The sequence below is a fragment of the Oncorhynchus gorbuscha genome, linkage group LG24 (genome assembly GCF_021184085.1).
Source record: "Oncorhynchus gorbuscha isolate QuinsamMale2020 ecotype Even-year linkage group LG24, OgorEven_v1.0, whole genome shotgun sequence".
Classification (NCBI taxonomy): domain Eukaryota; kingdom Metazoa; phylum Chordata; class Actinopteri; order Salmoniformes; family Salmonidae; genus Oncorhynchus; species Oncorhynchus gorbuscha.
Genome location: NC_060196.1, coordinates 63285222 through 63304235, shown reverse-complemented (window position 1 = coordinate 63304235; position 19014 = coordinate 63285222). Strand labels below are relative to the sequence as shown.

Sequence of the window (19014 nt, the reverse complement as noted above, 5' to 3'; positions counted from 1 at the left end):
GTTTTGGGTGACAAGCCAAATTTCTTCAGCCTCATGAGGTTGAAGAGGCGCTGTTGTGCCTTCTTCACCACACTGTCTGTGTGGGTGGACCATTTCCGTTTGTCTGTGATGTGTACGCCAAGGAACTTAAAACTTTCTACCTTCTCCAATTCTGTCCCTTCGGTGCTCTCTCTCTGCTGTTTCCTGAAGTCCACGATCATCTCCTTAGTTTTTTTGACATTGAGTGAAAGGTTGTTTACCTGACACCACACTCTGAGTACCTTCACCACCTCCCTGTATGCCGTCTCATCGGTGTTGGTGCAATACTGTTGTTTCGTCTGCAAACTTGATGATTGAGTTGGAGCCGTGCATGGCCACGCAGTAATGGGTGAACTGGGAGAACAGGAGGGGGCTGAGCAGGCACCCTTGTGGGGCCCCAGTGTTGAGGGTCAGTGAAGTGGAGATGTTGTTTCCTACCTTCACCACCTGGGGGCAGCCAGTCAGGAAGTCCAGGAACTAGTTGCACAGGGTGGGTTTGAGACCCAGGGCCTCCAGCTTGATGATGAGCTTGGAGGGTACTATGTTGTTGAATGCTGAGCTGTAGTGAATGAACAGCATTCTTACATAGGTATTATTTTTGTCCAGATGGGATAGGGCAGTGTGCAGTGTGATGGTGATTGGGTCATCTGCGAGACCTGTTAGGGCAGTATCCAAACTGAAGTGGGTGTAGGGTGGCCGGTAAGGTGGAGGTGATATGATCCTTGACTAGTCTCTCAAAGCACTACATGATGACAGAATTAAGGGAAAACCCCCATGAAATGGACACAAATGAAATGCATATTATTGCCATTGGGCGAAACATATACACGATAGCAAATACCACTCAAATGGATGGCAATTCATTCAAAGCTTATGGCAACTGGCATATGGCAAATGCCAAGTGTCATACTGCTCCACCGTAGATTTTCATATTGCTAATGGACATAAAGTCAAGACCCAAAGGTCAAATTTTGAAAATTTGAAAAGAAAATCAAAAATGTACGACCCTCTATAAAAATGCTTTCTGGACTGTTTTTTAAAAATTCTTTGGAATTTCTTGTCATTTATACATATATGACAACTGAATGAACATATCTTTGTCTTATTTTATTGAATTTGTCCATGAGGCCTATGTTATGTCCATGTGCAATATATGACTGTAGAAAGTCAAGAATCAGTGAACCATGGCCAAATGGCATAAGAAATGTCCAAATGCCATATATAAGTATTGAAAGTGCCAAATCTGGGTATTATGTCCATTTGCCATATATGGTCATAGAAAGTCGGTTTCTGAACCCAAAAGTCAGTGAACAATGTCCAAATGGCATTTATACTGACCAAATGATATATATCACTATGCTAAGCCCTGAATCAACCTAGAAGGTCTATTTGTCATGTTTGATGAGGGAGAAGTGGGACTTTTTTTAAAGACTTTTTGAAAAACATCCAAAATTACCAGGGGTGCCCTATATTTGCTGGGCACGGGTGGGGGGTGCTCCCTTCCCAGCCGTAGACCCCTATATTGGCTGGGCATGGGTGGGGGGGAGCTCCCTTCCCAGCAGTAGACCACCATATTGGCTGGGCACGGGTGGGGGGACCCCTATATTTGCTGGGGCACGGGTGGGGGGTGCTTGGGCATTTGCTGGGTGGGGGAGCTCCCTTCCCAGCAGTAGACCACCATATTGGCTGGGCACGGGTGGGGGGGTGCTCCCTTCCCAGCAGTAGACCCCTATATTGGCTGGGCACGGGTGGGGGGGAGCTCCCTTCCCAGCCGTAGACCCCTATATTGGCTGGGCATGGGTGGGGGGGAGCTCCCTTCCCAGCAGTAGACCACCATATTGGCTGGGCACGGGTGGGGGGGTGCTCCCTTCCCAGCAGTAGACCCCTATATTGGCTGGGCACGGGTGGGGGGGAGCTCCCTTCCCAGCCGTAGACCCCTATATTTGCTGGGGCACGGGTGGGGGGGTGCTCCCTTCCCAGCCGTAGACCCCTATATTTGCTGGGCACGGGTGGGGGGGAGCTTCCTTCCCAGCAGTAGACCCCTATATTGGCTGGGCACGGGTGGGGGGGAGCTCCCTTCCCAGCAGTAGACCCCTATATTGGCTGGGCACGGGTGGGGGGGTGCTCCCTTCCCAGCTGTAGACCCCTTGCACCACTCTAAAGGCAGTAAAAAACATTTTTAAAAATGTGCTCCTGCTAACCCGTTCCAATCACCAGGTGCACGGCTTTCCATTTGCAGTATGTTTCAAAGGACATTTACCATCACGAATTTGACACGCTCTAATAAACTGCAGAAATGCCCAATTGATTGGCCTGTTGAACTCGGGATGGCCGGGCAGTGATAGTGGTTTCTCTACATCGCTCGTTGGTGTTGATTTCAGCGTGTCAATTTGGTGATGGTTCATCACTGTTTAAACTTATTGCAAATGGACAAAAGTTAGCCATCAAGTCAACGTCCATCTGTCAATTAAGATATCATTTTGACACCAAACTAATTCACACTGACACCAAACCCACTTTGTTCGATACGTTTAGAAGCCAACTATCACATATTTTAGAACAGGTCCAAAATTCACAGCACCTTCTGTTTAAGCCACAATAACATTTACATTACATTTAAGTCACTTATCCAGAGCGACTTACAAATTGGTGCATTCACCTTATGACATCCAGTGGAACAGTCACTTTACAATAGTGAGAATAAAACGTGAGACACGTGGTTACGTTCTATATGCGGGTCCATTTACAGCATTATGTGTAGGCTTAGCTGAGGCGACCCCGAATCCCGAGTTTTGGCTCGATAGGTCATTCGGAGCCCGTGAAGCGACCTTAATTTGTGCTGAAAATGCACTTTTTCCAGGCGTTGCTACGGGGTCCATGAATGAGCTATCGTACAGAAACTTTAGCGTCCGTCTCTATGGGCCAAGGCGGTTCCAATGCACCTAGTCTTGTGACTCTGGGACTTTTCTAAATGTCATCATTTTTGTGATGGTCAAAATGAATTGAAGTCCTTGCGAATGTACAAGGCTGTTTTTCAGAGCTCTGACGGTTCTTTGGTGGTGCGAACTCCGGTGTCCATTGCAGGCTCTGTGTATCGGTAAGCTACACACTGTGTCACTCCATCCTAGCTGTGTGTGTGTGTGTGAGTTTTTTTCTTGGACATTTGTTGGGAGAAATGACTGATTTACTGCTGCTCTTGAGTGGTGCCTAATCACACACTTGATGTTTTGTAAAGATGTGACCTTTTTACCCCTTCAAAACAACCACTATGACTCCCATTTAAGGCACTTCCGGTTGGCACACGAAGCTGAAAGAAAACATATCTCCTCCTTGGGGGAGGCTTTTACAGAATCCTGAATTCTAAGTTTTTATATTAAGAATTGACTCCCTCCCTCCCTCCCTCCCTCCCTCCCTCCCTCCCTCCCTCCCTCCCTCCCTCCCTCCCTCCCTCCCCCCCTCCCTCCCTCCCTCCCTCCCTCCCTCCCTCCCTCCCTCCCTCCCTCCCTCCCTCCCCCTCCCTGATCCTCCATCTCTCAGTCCCTCCCTCCCTCCCTCCCTCCCTCCCTCCCTCCCTCCCTCCCTCCCTCCCTCCCTCCCTCCATCTCTCAGTCCCTCCCTCCCTCCCTCCCTGATCCTCCATCTCTCTGTCCCTCCCTCCCTCCATCTCTCTGTCCCTCCCTCCCTCCCTGATCCTCCTCCCTCCCTCCCTCCCTCCCTCCCCTTTCTCTCCTCTCCTTTATTCTCTAATTCTCTCTTTTCTCTGCGGTGGTCGTGACGGGGGCACGGGTGTCACAGTGAATTTCATGCTGGTGGATGTGTGTGTGTGTGTGTGTGTGTGTGTGTGTGTGTGTGTGTGTGTGTGTGTGTGTGTGTGTGTGTGTGTGTGTGTGTGTGTGTGTGTGTGTGTGTGTGTGTGTGTGTGTGTGTGTGTGTGTGTGCCGTGTCTTCTGTGCCCTAATTACTGGGTAGGCAGGCCATCTTCAAAGATGTGGCGTGTGACAATCTCTCTCTCCCACTGCGCTCCCTCCCTCCCTTCCTTCCCACCTCCCTCCCTCCCTTCCTTCCCACCTCCCTCCCTCCCCTCCCTCCCTCCCTTCCTTCCCACCTCCCTCCCTCCCTCCCTTCCTTCCCTCCTCCCTCCCTCCCTTCCTTCCCACCTCCCTCCCTCCCTCCCTTCCTTCCCACCTCCCTCCCTCCCTTCCTTCCCACCTCCCTCCCTTCCTTCCCACCTCCCTCCCTCCCTTCCTTCCCTCCTCCCTCCCTCCTTCCTTCCCCAGTGCAGCCAGCCCATCTCCACAGCCATGGATGCCCTTCATTGCTCATGAATTCCCACCTACACAGTATGGACACAACATATACTTCCTTTGGCCATTCAGTGTACTTGTACTTCCTCCTAGCCTACTTCCTGTAGCCTTACATCCTGTAGCATATAGCAGGGGAGAGAAGGTGTATTTACATTTGAGGTCGGAAGTTTACATACACTTAGGTTGGAGTCATTAAAACTTGTTTTTCAACCACTCCAAACATTTCTTGTTAACAAACTATAGTTTTGGAAATGTCGGTTAGGACATCTACTTTGTGCATAACACAAGTCATTTTTCCAAACATTGGTTTACAGACAGATTATTTCACTTATAATTCACTGTATCACAATTCTAGTGTGTCAGAAGTTTGCATACACTAAGTTGAATATGCCTTTAAACAGCTTGGAAAATTCCAGAAAATAATGCCATGGCTTTAGAAGCTCCTGATAGGCTAATTGACATAATTTGAGTCAATTGAAGGTGTACCTGTTGATGTATTTCAAGGCCTACCTTCAAACTCAGTGCCTCTTTGATTGACATCATGGGAAAATCAAAAGAAATCAGCCAAGACCTCAGAAAAAAAATGGTAGACCTCACAGGTCTGGTTCTTCCTTGGGAGCAATTTCCAAACACCTGAATGTACAACGTTTCTCTGTACAAACAATAGTACGCAAGTATAAACACCATGGGACCATGAAGCTGTCATACCGCTCAGGAAGGAGACGTGTTCTGTCTCCTAGAGATGAACATACTTTCGTGTGAAAAGAGCAAATCAATTCCAGAACAACAGCAAAGGACCTTGTGAAGATGCTAAAGGAAACAGGTACAAAATAATCTATATCCACAGTAAAACGAGTCCTATATTGACATAACCTGAAAGGCCACTCAGCAAGGAAGAAGCCACTGCTCCAAAACCGTCATAAAGAAGCCAGACTATGGTTTTCAACCGCACATGGGGACAAAGATACTTACTTTTTGGAGAAATGTCCTCTGGTTTGATGAAACAAAAATAGAACTGTTTGGCCATAATGACCATTGTTATTTTTGGAGGACAAAGGGGGAGGTTTACAAGCTGAAGACACCATCCCAACCGTGAAGCACGGGGGTGGCAGCATCATGTTGTGGGGGTGCTTTGCTGCAGAAGGGAATGGTGAACTTCACAAAATAGATGACATCATGAGGAGGAAAATTACGTCAATATTTTGAAGCATCATCTCAAGACATCAGTCAGGAAGTTAAAGCTTGATCGCAAATGGGTCTTCCAAATGGACAATGACCCCAAGCATACTTCCAAAGTTGTGACAAAATGGCTTAAGGGTAACAAAGGTATTGGAGTGGCCATCACAAACTTCAATCCTATAGAAAATTTGTGGAGAGAACCGAAAAAGCGTGTGTAATCAAGGAGGCCTACAAACTTGATTCAGTTACACCAGCTCTGTCAGGAGGAATGGGCCAAAATTCACCCAACTTATTGTGGGAAGCTTGTGGAAGGCTACACGAAACATTTGGCCCAAATTAAACAATTTAAAGGCAATGCTGCCAAATACTAATTGAGTGTATGTAAACTTCTGATCCACTGGGAAGGTGATGAACAAAATAAAAGCTGAAATAAATCATTCTGTACTATTATTCTAACGTTTCACATTCTTAAAATGAAGTGGTGATCCTACCTGACCTAAGACAGGCAATTTTTTACCAATAACACATGTCATGAATTGTGAACAACTGAGTTTAAATCTACTTGGCTAAGGTGAATGTAAACTTCCGACTTCAACTGTAGCTAATCTGGTGCTTCAGAAGGACATTGTTGTTATTGTCACTGCTTGTAACTGCAAACAGTTAGAATGTCATACGGAACAGGTTTTCTCACACTTTCTATGTTGTAAAATGTAGCTGTTGTTTTAATGCCACTGTGTTCATCAACTAAACTATTCTAAACATTCTGTAGCAGTTTTATAGTCATTGTGATTCTGGCCTCTTCTACGAAAGGACTGCGGAACTATCTTTTGAATCAGCGGTTTGTTTCTTCTTTCCAGAGTGCCAGCGCATTGGGTCGGAGAGCTTTCTTTTGTGTGTGTATAGCCTGCGGCAGCAATGCGTGCTGGTTGCACTGTGAATTATGTCTCTGTGTCTCTTCATCTGTTAAATATATATATATGTATGTATATGTATGTATATATATATATATATATATATATATATATATATATATATATATATATATATATATATATATATATATATATATATATATATATGCTTCTTGGTCATTGGTATTCATCATGTACTAAAAAGTTTGATTAGCCTGAGCTAGTTTCTAGCATGTGTGCTGGAGTTGGTGTGTGCATGTGTGAGTGTGTGTTGCATGATACAGTGTACTGTAGTGTTTGCTGCAGGTGTATTGGGCTACAGCTCATTGATTAAAACTAACTCTTACCCCCGTCCTATCCCACTGATTAAAACTAACTCTTACCCCCGTCCTATCCCACTGATTAAAACTAACTCTTACCCCATCCTATCTCACTGATTAAAACTAACTCTTACTCCCGTCCTATCTCACTGATTAAAACTAACTCTTACCCCATCCTATCTCACTGATTAAAACTAACTGTTACCCCCATCCTATCCCACTGATTAAAACTAACTCTTACCCCCATCCTATCCCACAGATTAAAACGAACTCTTACCCCCATCCTATCCCACCGATTAAAACTAACTCTTACCCCATCCTATCTCACTGATTAAAACTAACTCTTACCCCCATCCTATCTCACTGATTAAAACTAACTCTTACTCCCGTCCTATCTCACTGATTAAAACTAACTGTTACCCCCATCCTATCCCACAGATTAAAACTAACTCTTACCCCCATCCTATCCCACCGATTAAAACTAACTCTTACCCCCGTCCTATCCCACGGATTAAAACTAACTCTTACCCCCGTCCTATCTCACTGATTAAAACTAACTCTTACCCCATCCTATCTCACTGATTAAAACTAACTGTTACCCCCATCCTATCCCACAGATTAAAACTAACTCTTACCCCCATCCTATCCCACCGATTAAAACTAACTCTTACCCCCGTCCTATCCCACGGATTAAAACTAACTCTTACCCCGTCCTATCCCACAGATTAAAACTAACTCTTACCCCCATCCTATCCCACAGATTAAAACTAACTCTTACCCCCATCCTATCCCACCGATTAAAACTAACTCTTACCCCCGTCCTATCCCACTGATAGTTGCATAAATGACCTCTTGTTTCCCAGTTTGACTGAAACCTAAGGCCTGATAGCCAATCAGAAGGACAGACAGAAAGAGATCAACACCTTCCTCTTTCTAGTGAGGGACACGAGTAACAGACAGACAGACAGACAGACAGACAGACAGACAGACAGACAGACAGACAGACAGACAGACAGACAGACAGACAGACAGACAGACAGACAGACAGACAGACAGACAGACAGACAGACAGACAGACAGACAGACAGACAGACAGACAGACAGACAGACAGACAGACAGACAGACAGACAGACAGACAGACGTTCCCCTCCTAAACTGGTAGACATAAACAACTCTGTCTGGTGTTGGCGAGGTGAGAAACGGTGGGAATTCAAACCTGTAGACGGACAGAAACAGAAATCAGTGAAACGTCTAGGATAGGATAAATAATCCTTCTCACCCTCCCCCCCCCCTTTAAGATTTAGATGCACTATTGGTTAGAGATGGTTAGAATTAGAATTAGAATTAGAATTAAAATTAGAATTATAATTAGAATTAGAATTCCACGACTCGTGAAGAAACATCTCTTTGGATGAAGTGACCCGGTGAAGGTTGGGATTAATTAAAAGCCAATTCGGATAAATGAAATAACTTTGGACTGACGGTCATGAGATGTGAAACGTAGAGTTATTGAGACTAATGTATTTGAACCGCATGTCACCTTATATATTATATGTTAATGTGATGCAAATGTACTTTGCACTTTGCATATATGCACTTTTTTAGCGTTGGCGGTGGCAGGGTTTCAGTGGGGTCTATAACTAATGCAACAGGCGGGGGAAGATATTCAATGTGATACGCGGGTCATGGTTGCCTATGGATGTCACGATAGAAACAAGTGTGACGGAGAGAGAGAGAGAGAGAGAGAGAGAGAGAGAGAGAGAGAGAGAGAGAGAGAGAGAAGAGAGAGAGAGAGAGAGAGAGAGAGAGAGAGAGAGAGAGAGAGAGAGAGAGAGAGAGAGAGAGAGAGAGAGAGAGAGATAGACAGAGAGAGAGAGAGAGAGAGAGAGAGAGAGAGACAGAGAGAGAGAGAGAGAGAGAGAGAGAGAGAGAGAGAGAGAGAGAGAGAGAGAGAGAGAGAGAGAGAGAGAGAGAGACAGAGAGAGAGAGAGAGACAGAGAGAGAGAGAGACAGAGAGAGAGAGAGAGAGAGAGAGAGAGAGAGAGAGAGAGAGAGAGAGAGAGAGAGAGAGAGACAGAGAGAGACAGAGAGAGAGAGCGAGAGAGAGAGAGAGAGAGAGGGAGAGATATAATGAGAGAGAGAAAGAAAGAGAGAGAGAGAGAGAGAGAGAGAGAGAGAGAGAGAGAGAGAGAGAGAGAGAAGAGAGAGAGAGAGAGAGGGAGAGAGGGAGATATAATGAGAGAGAGAAAGAAAGAGGGAGAGAGGGAGAGAGAGAGAGAGAGAGAGAGAGAGAGAGAGAGAGAGAGAGAGAGAGAAGAGAGAGAGAGAGGGAGAGAGAGAGAGAGAGAGGGAGAGAGAGAGAAACGGAGAGAGAAAGATGGAGAGAAATAAAGAGATAAAGAGAGAGAGAGAGTCTAGAGCTCTGTAGAACACAGTGGAACACGAACCAACCGTGCAGAAAGAGGAGCATCTCTCCATCTGGGTGTCTTCTTAACCTCCTGTCTCCTCCTGTCTTTACCCTCACCAGCTGTTGAACAGAGGGATAGAGTAGGGAACGAGGCATAGAGAGAGTGATGAAGGATGAGGTGAAGAAAGAGGAGGAGGCTAGGACACAGACTAGTGTGTAGCTAAGCAACAACACCATAGAGCCAGAAGAGAAAACATCACCAGCCTAGTTTCTCTACAGTGATTTTCACACGAGTGATATGAAGATCTGAGAGTGGCCTGCTTGTCCCTGGTGATCACTGATCATCATGACATGTTGACTTCCTTATTAAAAGTGGCTGCTAACTAACTAAAACCAGAAAGTGGAGAATTTCAACTTCCTTGGTTGTTCACGTCAACAACAAACTATCATGGTCCAAACACACCAAGACAGTCGTGAAGAGGACAACACCTTTTCCCCTCCAGGAGACTGAAAATAATTGGCATGGGTCCTCAGATCCTCAAAAGATTCTTCAGCTGCACCATCGAGAGCATCCTGACCGGTTGCATCACTGCCTGGTACGGCAACTGCTCGGCCTCTGACCGCAAGGCACTTCAGAGGGTCGTGCGTACGGCCCAGTGCTTCACTGGGGCCAAGCTTCCTGCCATCCAGGACCTCTATACCAGGCGGTGTCAGAGGAAGGCCCGAAAAATTGTCAGACTCCAACCACCCTAGTTATAGACTGTTCTCTCTGCAACTGCACAGCAAGTGGTACCGGAGCGCCAAGTCTGGGACCAAAACCTCAACAGCTTCTACCCCCAAGCCATAAGACTGCAGAATAATTAATGAAATCGCCACCTGGACAATTTACATTGAACCCTCTACCATTTGAACACTGCTGCTACTCGCTGTTTATTATCGATGCAGAGTCACTTCACCCCCACCTACATGTACACAAATGACCTCAACTAGCCTGTTGCCCCGCACACTGACTCGGTTCCCCCTGTGTAAATATATATATATATAGCCTCGTTATCGTTAATCTTATCGTGTTACTTTTTATTATTACTTATTACTATTTGGTAAATATTTTCTTTACTCTTCTTGAACTCCATTGTTGGTGAAGGGCTGTAATTCCTACGTCCTTCAGGTCTACACTTGTTGTGTTCGGCGCATGTGACAAATAAAGTTTGATTTGATTTACTAACCAGTAGTTGGTCCTTCCAGGGCTGTGATGTGAGGACATCCGGGATGACGACTAGAATGACCCTTGACCCTGTCTGCATGTCTGGGGACGGACACCCACAGAAGCCCAAACCTCACCTGTACAGGTACAGAGAGACCACACACACACACTGAACACATACACACACACACACACACATGGAACACACACACACACACACACACACACACACACACACACACACACACACACACACACACACACACACACACACACACACACACACACACACACACACACACACACACACACACACACACACACACACACACACACACACATCCTCTCTCTCTCTTTCCATCCCCACTCTCTCTCCAAACTCCCTCTCAATCTCCACTACCTTCTCTCTCTCTCTAACTCACTCTCTCTTTACCTACCCCCCTTTTCTCTCTCTCTCTCTCTCTTTCTACCTCCCTCTCTCTCTCTCTCTCTCTCTCTCTCTCTCTCTCTCTCTCTCTCTCTCTCTCTCTCTCTCTCTCCATCATCTCCTCTCTCTCTCTCTCTTTCACTTTCTCTGTCCATCTACCCCCTCTCTCTCTCCATCTCTCTCCATCCCCCTCTCTCTCTCCACCCCCCCTACCTCTCTATCTCCTCTCTCCCTCTCTCTCTCACCCCCCTCTCTCTACCTCCCTCTCTCCATCATCCTCCCTCTCTCCATCATCTCCTCTCTTTCTCTCCATCATCTCCTCTATCCCTCTCTCTCTCCCCCCCCTCTCTACCTCCCTCTCTCCATCATCTCCTCTCTCCTCTCCCTCTCTCTCCACCCCCTCTCTCTACCTCCCTCTCTCCATCATCTCCTCTCTCCCTCTCTCTCTCCACCCCCTCTCTCTACCTCCCTCTCTCCATCATCTCCTCTCTCCATCCCTCTCTCTCTCCACCCCCTCTCTCTACCTCCCTCTCTCCATCATCTCCTCTCTCCCTCTCTCTCTCCACCCCCTCTCTCTACCTCCCTCTCTCCATCATCTCCTCTCTCCCTCTCTCTCTCCACCCCCCTCTCTCTACCTCCCTCTCTCCATCATCTCCTCTCTCCCCCTCTCTCTCCACCCCCTCTCTCTACCTCCCTCTCTCCATCATCTCCTCTCTCCCTCTCTCTCTCCCCCCCCACTCCATCATCTCCCTCTCTCCCTCTCTCTCCACCCCCCCTCTCTCTACCTCCCTCTCTCTCCTCTCTCTCTCCACCCCCTCTCTCTACCTCCCTCTCTCCATCATCTCCTCTCTCCCTCTCTCTCTCCACCCCCCCCTCTCTACCTCCCTCTCTCCATCATCTCCTCTCTTTCTCTCTTTCTTCCCTCTCCCCCTTTATCTATATCACTCTCTTTCTCAATTCAATTCAAATGTCTTTATTGGCATGGGAAACATACGTTAACATTGCCAAAGCAAGTGAAGTAGATAATATACAAAAGTATAGTAATATACAAAAGTGAAATAAACAATAAAAATGAACTGTTAACCTCTTTCAAGTTTCAAAATAAATAATAAATAAATAAAACAATAGAGTAAATAGTGTCTATATAACAGTGTTGTAACGATGTGCAAATAGTACACAAGGGAAATAAATCAACATAAATATGGGTTGTATTTACAATGGTGTGTGTTCTTCACTGGTTGCCCTTTTCTCGTGGCAACAGGTCACAAATCTTGCTGCTGTGATGTCACACTGTGGTATTTCACCCAGTAGATATGGGAGATTATCAAAATTGGGTTTTGTTTTGTTTTGTAATTCTCTCTGGGTCTGTGTAATCTGAGGGAAATATGTGTGTCTCTCTGGGTCTGTGTAATCTGAGGGAAATATGTGTGTCTCTCTGGGTCTGTGTAATCTGAGGGAAATATGTGTGTCTCTCTGGGTCTGTGTAATCTGAGGGAAATATGTGTGTCTCTCTGGGTCTGTGTAATCTGAGGGAAATATGTCTCTCTCTCCAACACATTCTACCTTTTTGATTTGTTCCCTCCACGCAGCGAGAGTTTAGTGGAGCGAGTGACTGCGGTGGGAGGCCGGTGTCCGGTAAACGGTAAGGTTGATTAGCTGTGTTGTGTGGTTGAAGGCTGCGTCAGCGTCAAGGTAAAGGTGAGAGATCTCCGCCACGGTTCACTGCCCATTTCGGGTCTAAAGAAAGGAAAGAAGGAGAGAAATCCACTAACTGTTTGGCACGTCCACTCTGTCTGCAATTTCCTCTCCTCTCCTCTCCTCTCCTCTCCTCTCCTCTCCTCTCCTCTCCTCTCCTCTCCTCTCCTCTCCTCTCCTCTCCTCTCCTCTCCTCTCCTCTCCTCTCCTCTCCTCTCCTCTCCTCTCCTCTCCTCTCCTCTCATTTCCTCTCCTCTCCTCTCATTTCCTCTCCTCTCCTCTCCTCTCCTCTCATTTCCTCTCCTCTCCTCTCATTTCCTCTCCTCTCCTCTCCTCTCCTCTCCTCTCCTCTCCTCTCCTCTCCTCTCCTCTCCTCTCCCTCTCCTCTCCTCTCCTCTCCTCTCCTCTCCTCTCCTCTCCTCTCCTCTCCTCTCCTCTCCTCTCCTCTCCTCTCCTCTCCTCTCCTCTCCTCTCTTCTCTTCTCCTCTCCTCTCCTCTCCTCTCATTTCCTCTCCTCTCCTCTCCTCTCATTTCCTCTCCCTCTCCTCTCCACTCCTCTCCCTTCCTCTCCTTTCCTCTCCTCTCCTTTCCTTTCCTCTCCTCTGTCATTGTTCTTTCTCTGTCAGACATGACCGTTGTGATGTTTAGCCTCAGATAACCTCAGCCTGTTGCCTGTCTGCCTCTATCTGTCTCTGTCTGTCTCTTTCTGTCAGTCTTGCTCATCAGCAGCCAGCTACCACCCGGTTACTCATCCCTGCACCTTAGAGACTGCTGCCCCATATACATAGACATGGAATCACTGGTCACTTTAATAATGGAACACTAGATCAAATCAAATGGCACATGCGCCGAATACAACAGGTGTAGTAGACCTTACAGTGAAATGCTGAATACAACAGGTGTAGTAGACCTTACAGTGAAATGCTGAATACAACAGGTGTAGTAGACCTTACAGTGAAATGCTGAATACAACAGGTGTAGTAGACCTTACAGTGAAATGCTGAATACAACAGGTGCAGTAGACCTTACAGTGAAATGCTGAATACAACAGGTGCAGTAGACCTTACAGTGAAATGCTGAATACAACAGGTGTAGTAGACCTTACAGTGAAATGCTGAATACAACAGGTGTAGTAGACCTTACAGTGAAATGCTGAATACAACAGGTGTAGTAGACCTTACAGTGAAATGCTGAATACAACAGGTGCAGTAGACCTTACAGTGAAATGCTGAATACAACAGGTGTAGTAGACCTCACAGTGAAATGCTGAATACAACAGGTGTAGTAGACCTTACAGTGAAATGCTGAATACAACAGGTGCAGTAGACCTTACAGTGAAATGCTGAATACAACAGGTGTAGTAGACCTTACAGTGAAATGCTGAATACAACAGGTGTAGTAGACCTTACAGTGAAATGCTGAATACAACAGGTGCAGTAGACCTTACAGTAAAATGCTGAATACAACAGGTGTAGTAGACCTCACAGTGAAATGCTGAATACAACAGGTGTAGTAGACCTTACAGTGAAATGCTGAATACAACAGGTGCAGTAGACCTTACAGTGAAATGCTGAATACAACAGGTGTAGTAGACCTTACAGTGAAATGCTGAATACAACAGGTGTAGTAGACCTTACAGTGAAATGCTGAATACAACAGGTGTAGTAGACCTTACAGTGAAATGCAAATAATTAATGAGCAGCAGTAAAATAACAATAGTACAGAGTCAATGTGGAGACTATATACAGGGGGTACCGGTACAGAATCAATGTGGAGGCTATATACAGGGGGTACCAGTACAGAGTCAATGTGGAGGCTATATACAGGGGGTACCAGTACAGAGTCAATGTGGAGGCTATATACAGGGTGTTACGGTACAGAGTCAATGTGGAGGCTATATACAGGGTGTTATGGTACAGAGTCAATGTGGAGGCTATATACAGGGGGTACCGGTACAGAGTCAATGTGGAGGCTATATACAGGGGGTACCGGTACAGAGTCAATGTGGAGGCTATAAACAGGGGGTACCAGTACAGAGTCAATGTGGAGGCTATAGACAGGGGGTACCGGTACAGAGTCAATGTGGAGGCTATAGACAGGGGGTACCAGTACAGAGTCAATGTGGAGGCTATATACAGGGGGTACCGGTACAGAGTCAATGTGGAGGCTATATACAGGGGGTACCGGTACAGAGTCAATGTGGAGGCTATATACAGGGGGCACTGGTACAGAGTCAATGTGGAGGCTATAAACAGGGGGTACCGGTACAGAGTCAATGTGGAGGCTATATACAGGGTGTTACGGTACAGAGTCAATGTGGAGGCTATATACAGGGGGTACCGGTACAGAGTCAATGTGGAGGCTATATACAGGGAGTACCGGTACAGAGTCAATGTGGAGGCTATAAACAGGGGGTACCGGTACAGAGTCAATGTGGAGGCTATATACAGGGTGTTACGGTACAGAGTCAATGTGGAGGCTATATACAGGGGGTACCGGTACAGAGTCAATGTGGAGGCTATATACAGGGAGTACCGGTACAGAGACAATGTGGAGGCTATATACAGGGTGTTACGGTACAGCGTCAATGTGGAGGCTATATACAGGGTGTACCGGTACAGAGTCAATGTGGAGGCTATATACAGGGGGTACCGGTACAGAGTCAATGTGGAGGCTATATAAAGGGTATTACGGTACAGTGTCAATGTGGAGACTATATACAGGGGGTACCGGTACAGAGTCAATGTGACTCTTTTCTCTGTATATATCAATGATGTTGCTCTTGCTGCGGGCGATTCCCTGATCCACATCTACGCAGACGACACCATTCTATATACTTTTGGCCCATCATTGGACACTGTGCTATCTAACCTCCAAACGAGCTTCAATGCCATACAGCACTCCTTCCGTGGCCTCCAACTGCTCTTAAACGCGAGTAAAACCAAATGCATGCTTTTCAACCGATCGCTGCCTGCACCCACATGCTCGACTAGCATCACCACCCTGGATGGTTCCGACCTTGAATATGTGGACATCTATAAGTACCTAGGTGTCTGGCTAGACTGCAAACTCTCCTTCCAGACCCACATCAAACATCTCCAATCGAAAATCAAATCAAGAGTCGGCTTTCTATTCCGCAACAAAGCCTCCTTCACTCACGCTGCCAAACTTACCCTAGTAAAACTGACTATCCTACCGATCCTCGACTTCGGCGATGTCATCTACAAAATGGCTTCCAACACTCTACTCAGCAAACTGGATGCAGTCTATCACAGTGCCATCCGTTTTGTCACTAAAGCACCTTATACCACCCACCACTGCGACTTGTATGCTCTAGTCGGCTGGCCCTCACTACATATTCGTCGCCAGACCCACTGGCTCCAGGTCATCTACAAGTCCATGCTAGGTAAAGCTCCGCCTTATCTCAGTTCACTGGTCACGATGGCAACACCCATCCACAGCACGCGCTCCAGCAGGTGTATCTCACTGATCATCCCTAAAGCCAACACCTCATTTGGCCGCCTTTCGTTCCAGTACTCTGCTGCCTGTGACTGGAACGAACTGCAAAAATCGCTGAAGTTGGAGACTTTTATCTCCCTCACCGACTTCAAACATCAGCTATCCGAGCAGCTAACCGATCGATGCAGCTGTACATAGTCTATTGGTAAATAGCCCACCCATTTTCACCTACCTCATCCCCATACTGTTTTTATACTGTTTTTTATTTATTTACTTTTCTGCTCTTTTGCACACCAATATCTCTACCTGTACATGACCATCTGATAATTTATCACTCCAGTGTTAATCTGCTAAATTGTATTATTCGCCTACCTCCTCATGCCTTTTGCACACAATGTATATAGACTGCCCATTTTTTTCCTACTGTGTTATTGACTTGTTAATTGTTTACTCCATGTGTAACTCTGTGTTGTCTGTTCACACTGCTATGCTTTATTTTGGCCAGGTCGCAGTTGCAAATGAGAACTTGTTCTCAACTAGCCTACCTGGTTAAATAAAGGTGAAAAAAATAAAATATATATATATATATTTTTATGTGGAGGCTATATACAGGGGGTACCGGTACAGAGTCTATGTGGAGGCTATATACAGGGGGTACCGGTACAGAGTCAATGTGGAGGCTATATACAGGGTATTACGGTACAGAGTCAATGTGGAGGCTATATACAGGGTATTAGGGTACAGAGTCAATGTGGAGACTATATACAGGGTATTACGGTACAGAGTCAATTTGGAGGCTATATACAGGGTATTAGGGTACAGAGTCAATGTGGAGGCTATTTATAGGGTATTAGGGTACAGAGTCAATTTGGAGACTATATACAGGGTGTTACGGTACAGAGTCAATGTGGAGGCTATATACAGGGTTTTACGGTACAGAGTCAATGTGGAGGCTATATACAGGGTGTTACGGTACAGAGTCAATGTGGAGGCTATATACAGGGTGTTATGGTACAGAGTCAATGTGGAGGCTATATACAGGGTGTACTGGTACAGAGTCAATGTGGAGGCTATATACAAGGGGTACCGGTACAGAGTCAATATGCTGGGGCACCGGTTAGTCAAGGTAATTGAGATAATATGTACATATATGTAGAGTTATTAAAGTGACTATGCATAGATGATAACACAGAGTACCAGCTGCATAGAAGAACAGGCGGGGGGGGGGGACCATGCAAATAGTCTGGGAAGCCCTTTGATGAGATGTTCAGGAGTCTTATGGCTTTGGGGGTAGAAGCTGTTTAGAAGTCTCTTGGATCTAGACTTGGCGCTCCGGGAGGCTGGAGTCTGACCATTTTTAGGGCATTCCTCTGACACTGGCTGGTATAGAGGTCCTGGATGGAAGGGAGCTTGACTCCGGTGATGTACTGGGCATTCCTCTGACACCTCTATTCACTTTAATAATGTTTATATTCTGCTTTCCTCATCTCATATGTATATTTACATTTTAATGTAAGTGTTGTAAATGTTCCTGCCAAGGCAGCAGCTACTCTTCCTGGGGTTTATTATGGATCCCCATTAGTTCCTGCCAAGGCAGCAGCTACTCTTCCTGGGGTTTATTATGGATCCCCATTAGTTCCTGCCAAGGAAGCAGCTACTCTTCCTGGGGTTTATTATGGATCCCCATTAGTTCCTGCCAAGGCAGCAGCTACTCTTCCTGGGGTTTATTTTGGACCCCCATTAGTTCTTGCCAAGGCAGCAGCTACTCTTCCTGGGATTTATTACGGATCCCCATTAGCTCCTCCCAAGGCAGCAGCTACTCTTCCTGGGGTTTATTATGGATCCCCATTAGTTCCTGCCAAGGCAGCAGCTACTCTTCCTGGGATTTATTACGGATCCCCATTAGCTCCTCCCAAGGCAGCAGCTACTCTTCCTGGGGTTTATTATGGACCCCCATTAGTTCCTGCCAAGGCAGCAGCTACTCTTCCTGGGGTTTATTATGGATCCCCATTAGTTCCTGCCAAGGCAGTACCTACTCTTCTTTGGGTTTATTATGGGTCCCCATTAGTTCCTGCAGCAGCTACTCTTCCTGGGGTTTATTATGGATCCCCATTAGTTCCTGCCAAGTCATAACAACTTATTTGCTCGCACACACACACACACACACACACACACACACACACACACACACACACACACACACACACACACACACACACACACACACACACACACACACACACACACACACACACACACACACACACACACACACACACACACACACACACACACACAGACTCTCTCTCTCTCCCTATACCTCGAGCCCTTGCGAGGTAACAATGGATGTGAAACCAGCGCTTGCGTCAGCCGATCAGTAACCCAACGCCTCGTGTAGCTGAGCACCCTCAGATCGTCTACCCCCATCCCCTTCCCTGACCTCCGATGCCTGAATATTCAGACCGCTTGACATCCAATGCATACATCAATGTTAACGGGACGGGTCTGCATGCCAAATGGGAACCTATTTCCTACAGAGTGCACTTCTACTGGGCCCACGGGGGCTCTGGTCAAAAGGACATAGTGCCATTTGGGATGCAGGCATAGGCCAACCTCGGGGCCAATCAGATCACAGGGAGAATGCGGAGCTGGAGATGAGATACAGCTACAGAGAGAGGCACACAGACTGGAACACAGACTGGCACACAGACTGGCACACAGACTGGCACACAGACTGGCACACAGACTGGAACACAGACTGGAACACAGACTGGAACACAGACTGGCACACAGACTGGAACACAGACTGGCACACAGACTGGAACACAGACTGGCACACAGACTGGCAGAAAGACTGGAACACAGACTGGAACACAGACTGGCACACAGACTGGCAGAAAGACTGGAACACAGACTGGAACACAGACTGGCACACAGACTGGAACACAGACTGGCACACAGACTGGCAGAAAGACTGGAACACAGACTGGAACACAGACTGGCACACAGACTGGCAGAAAGACTGGAACACAGACTGGAACACAGACTGGAACACAGACTGGAACACAGACTGGCACACAGACTGGCAG

The 19014-nt window shown here is 46.6% G+C and overlaps 1 protein-coding gene across 1 annotated transcript in view; it reads left to right on the top strand.

The window, feature by feature from the left end:
* LOC124012289 (zyxin-like) overlaps nucleotides 1-18532 on the top strand; it is a 48784-nt gene extending 30252 nt beyond the window's left edge. The window contains exon 4 of the mRNA XM_046325751.1: nucleotides 18387-18532. Within this exon, the coding sequence (XP_046181707.1) occupies nucleotides 18387-18532 (146 nt within the window). The remainder of the gene's footprint in view (nucleotides 1-18386) is intronic.
* Nucleotides 18533-19014: the final 482 nt, after the last annotated feature.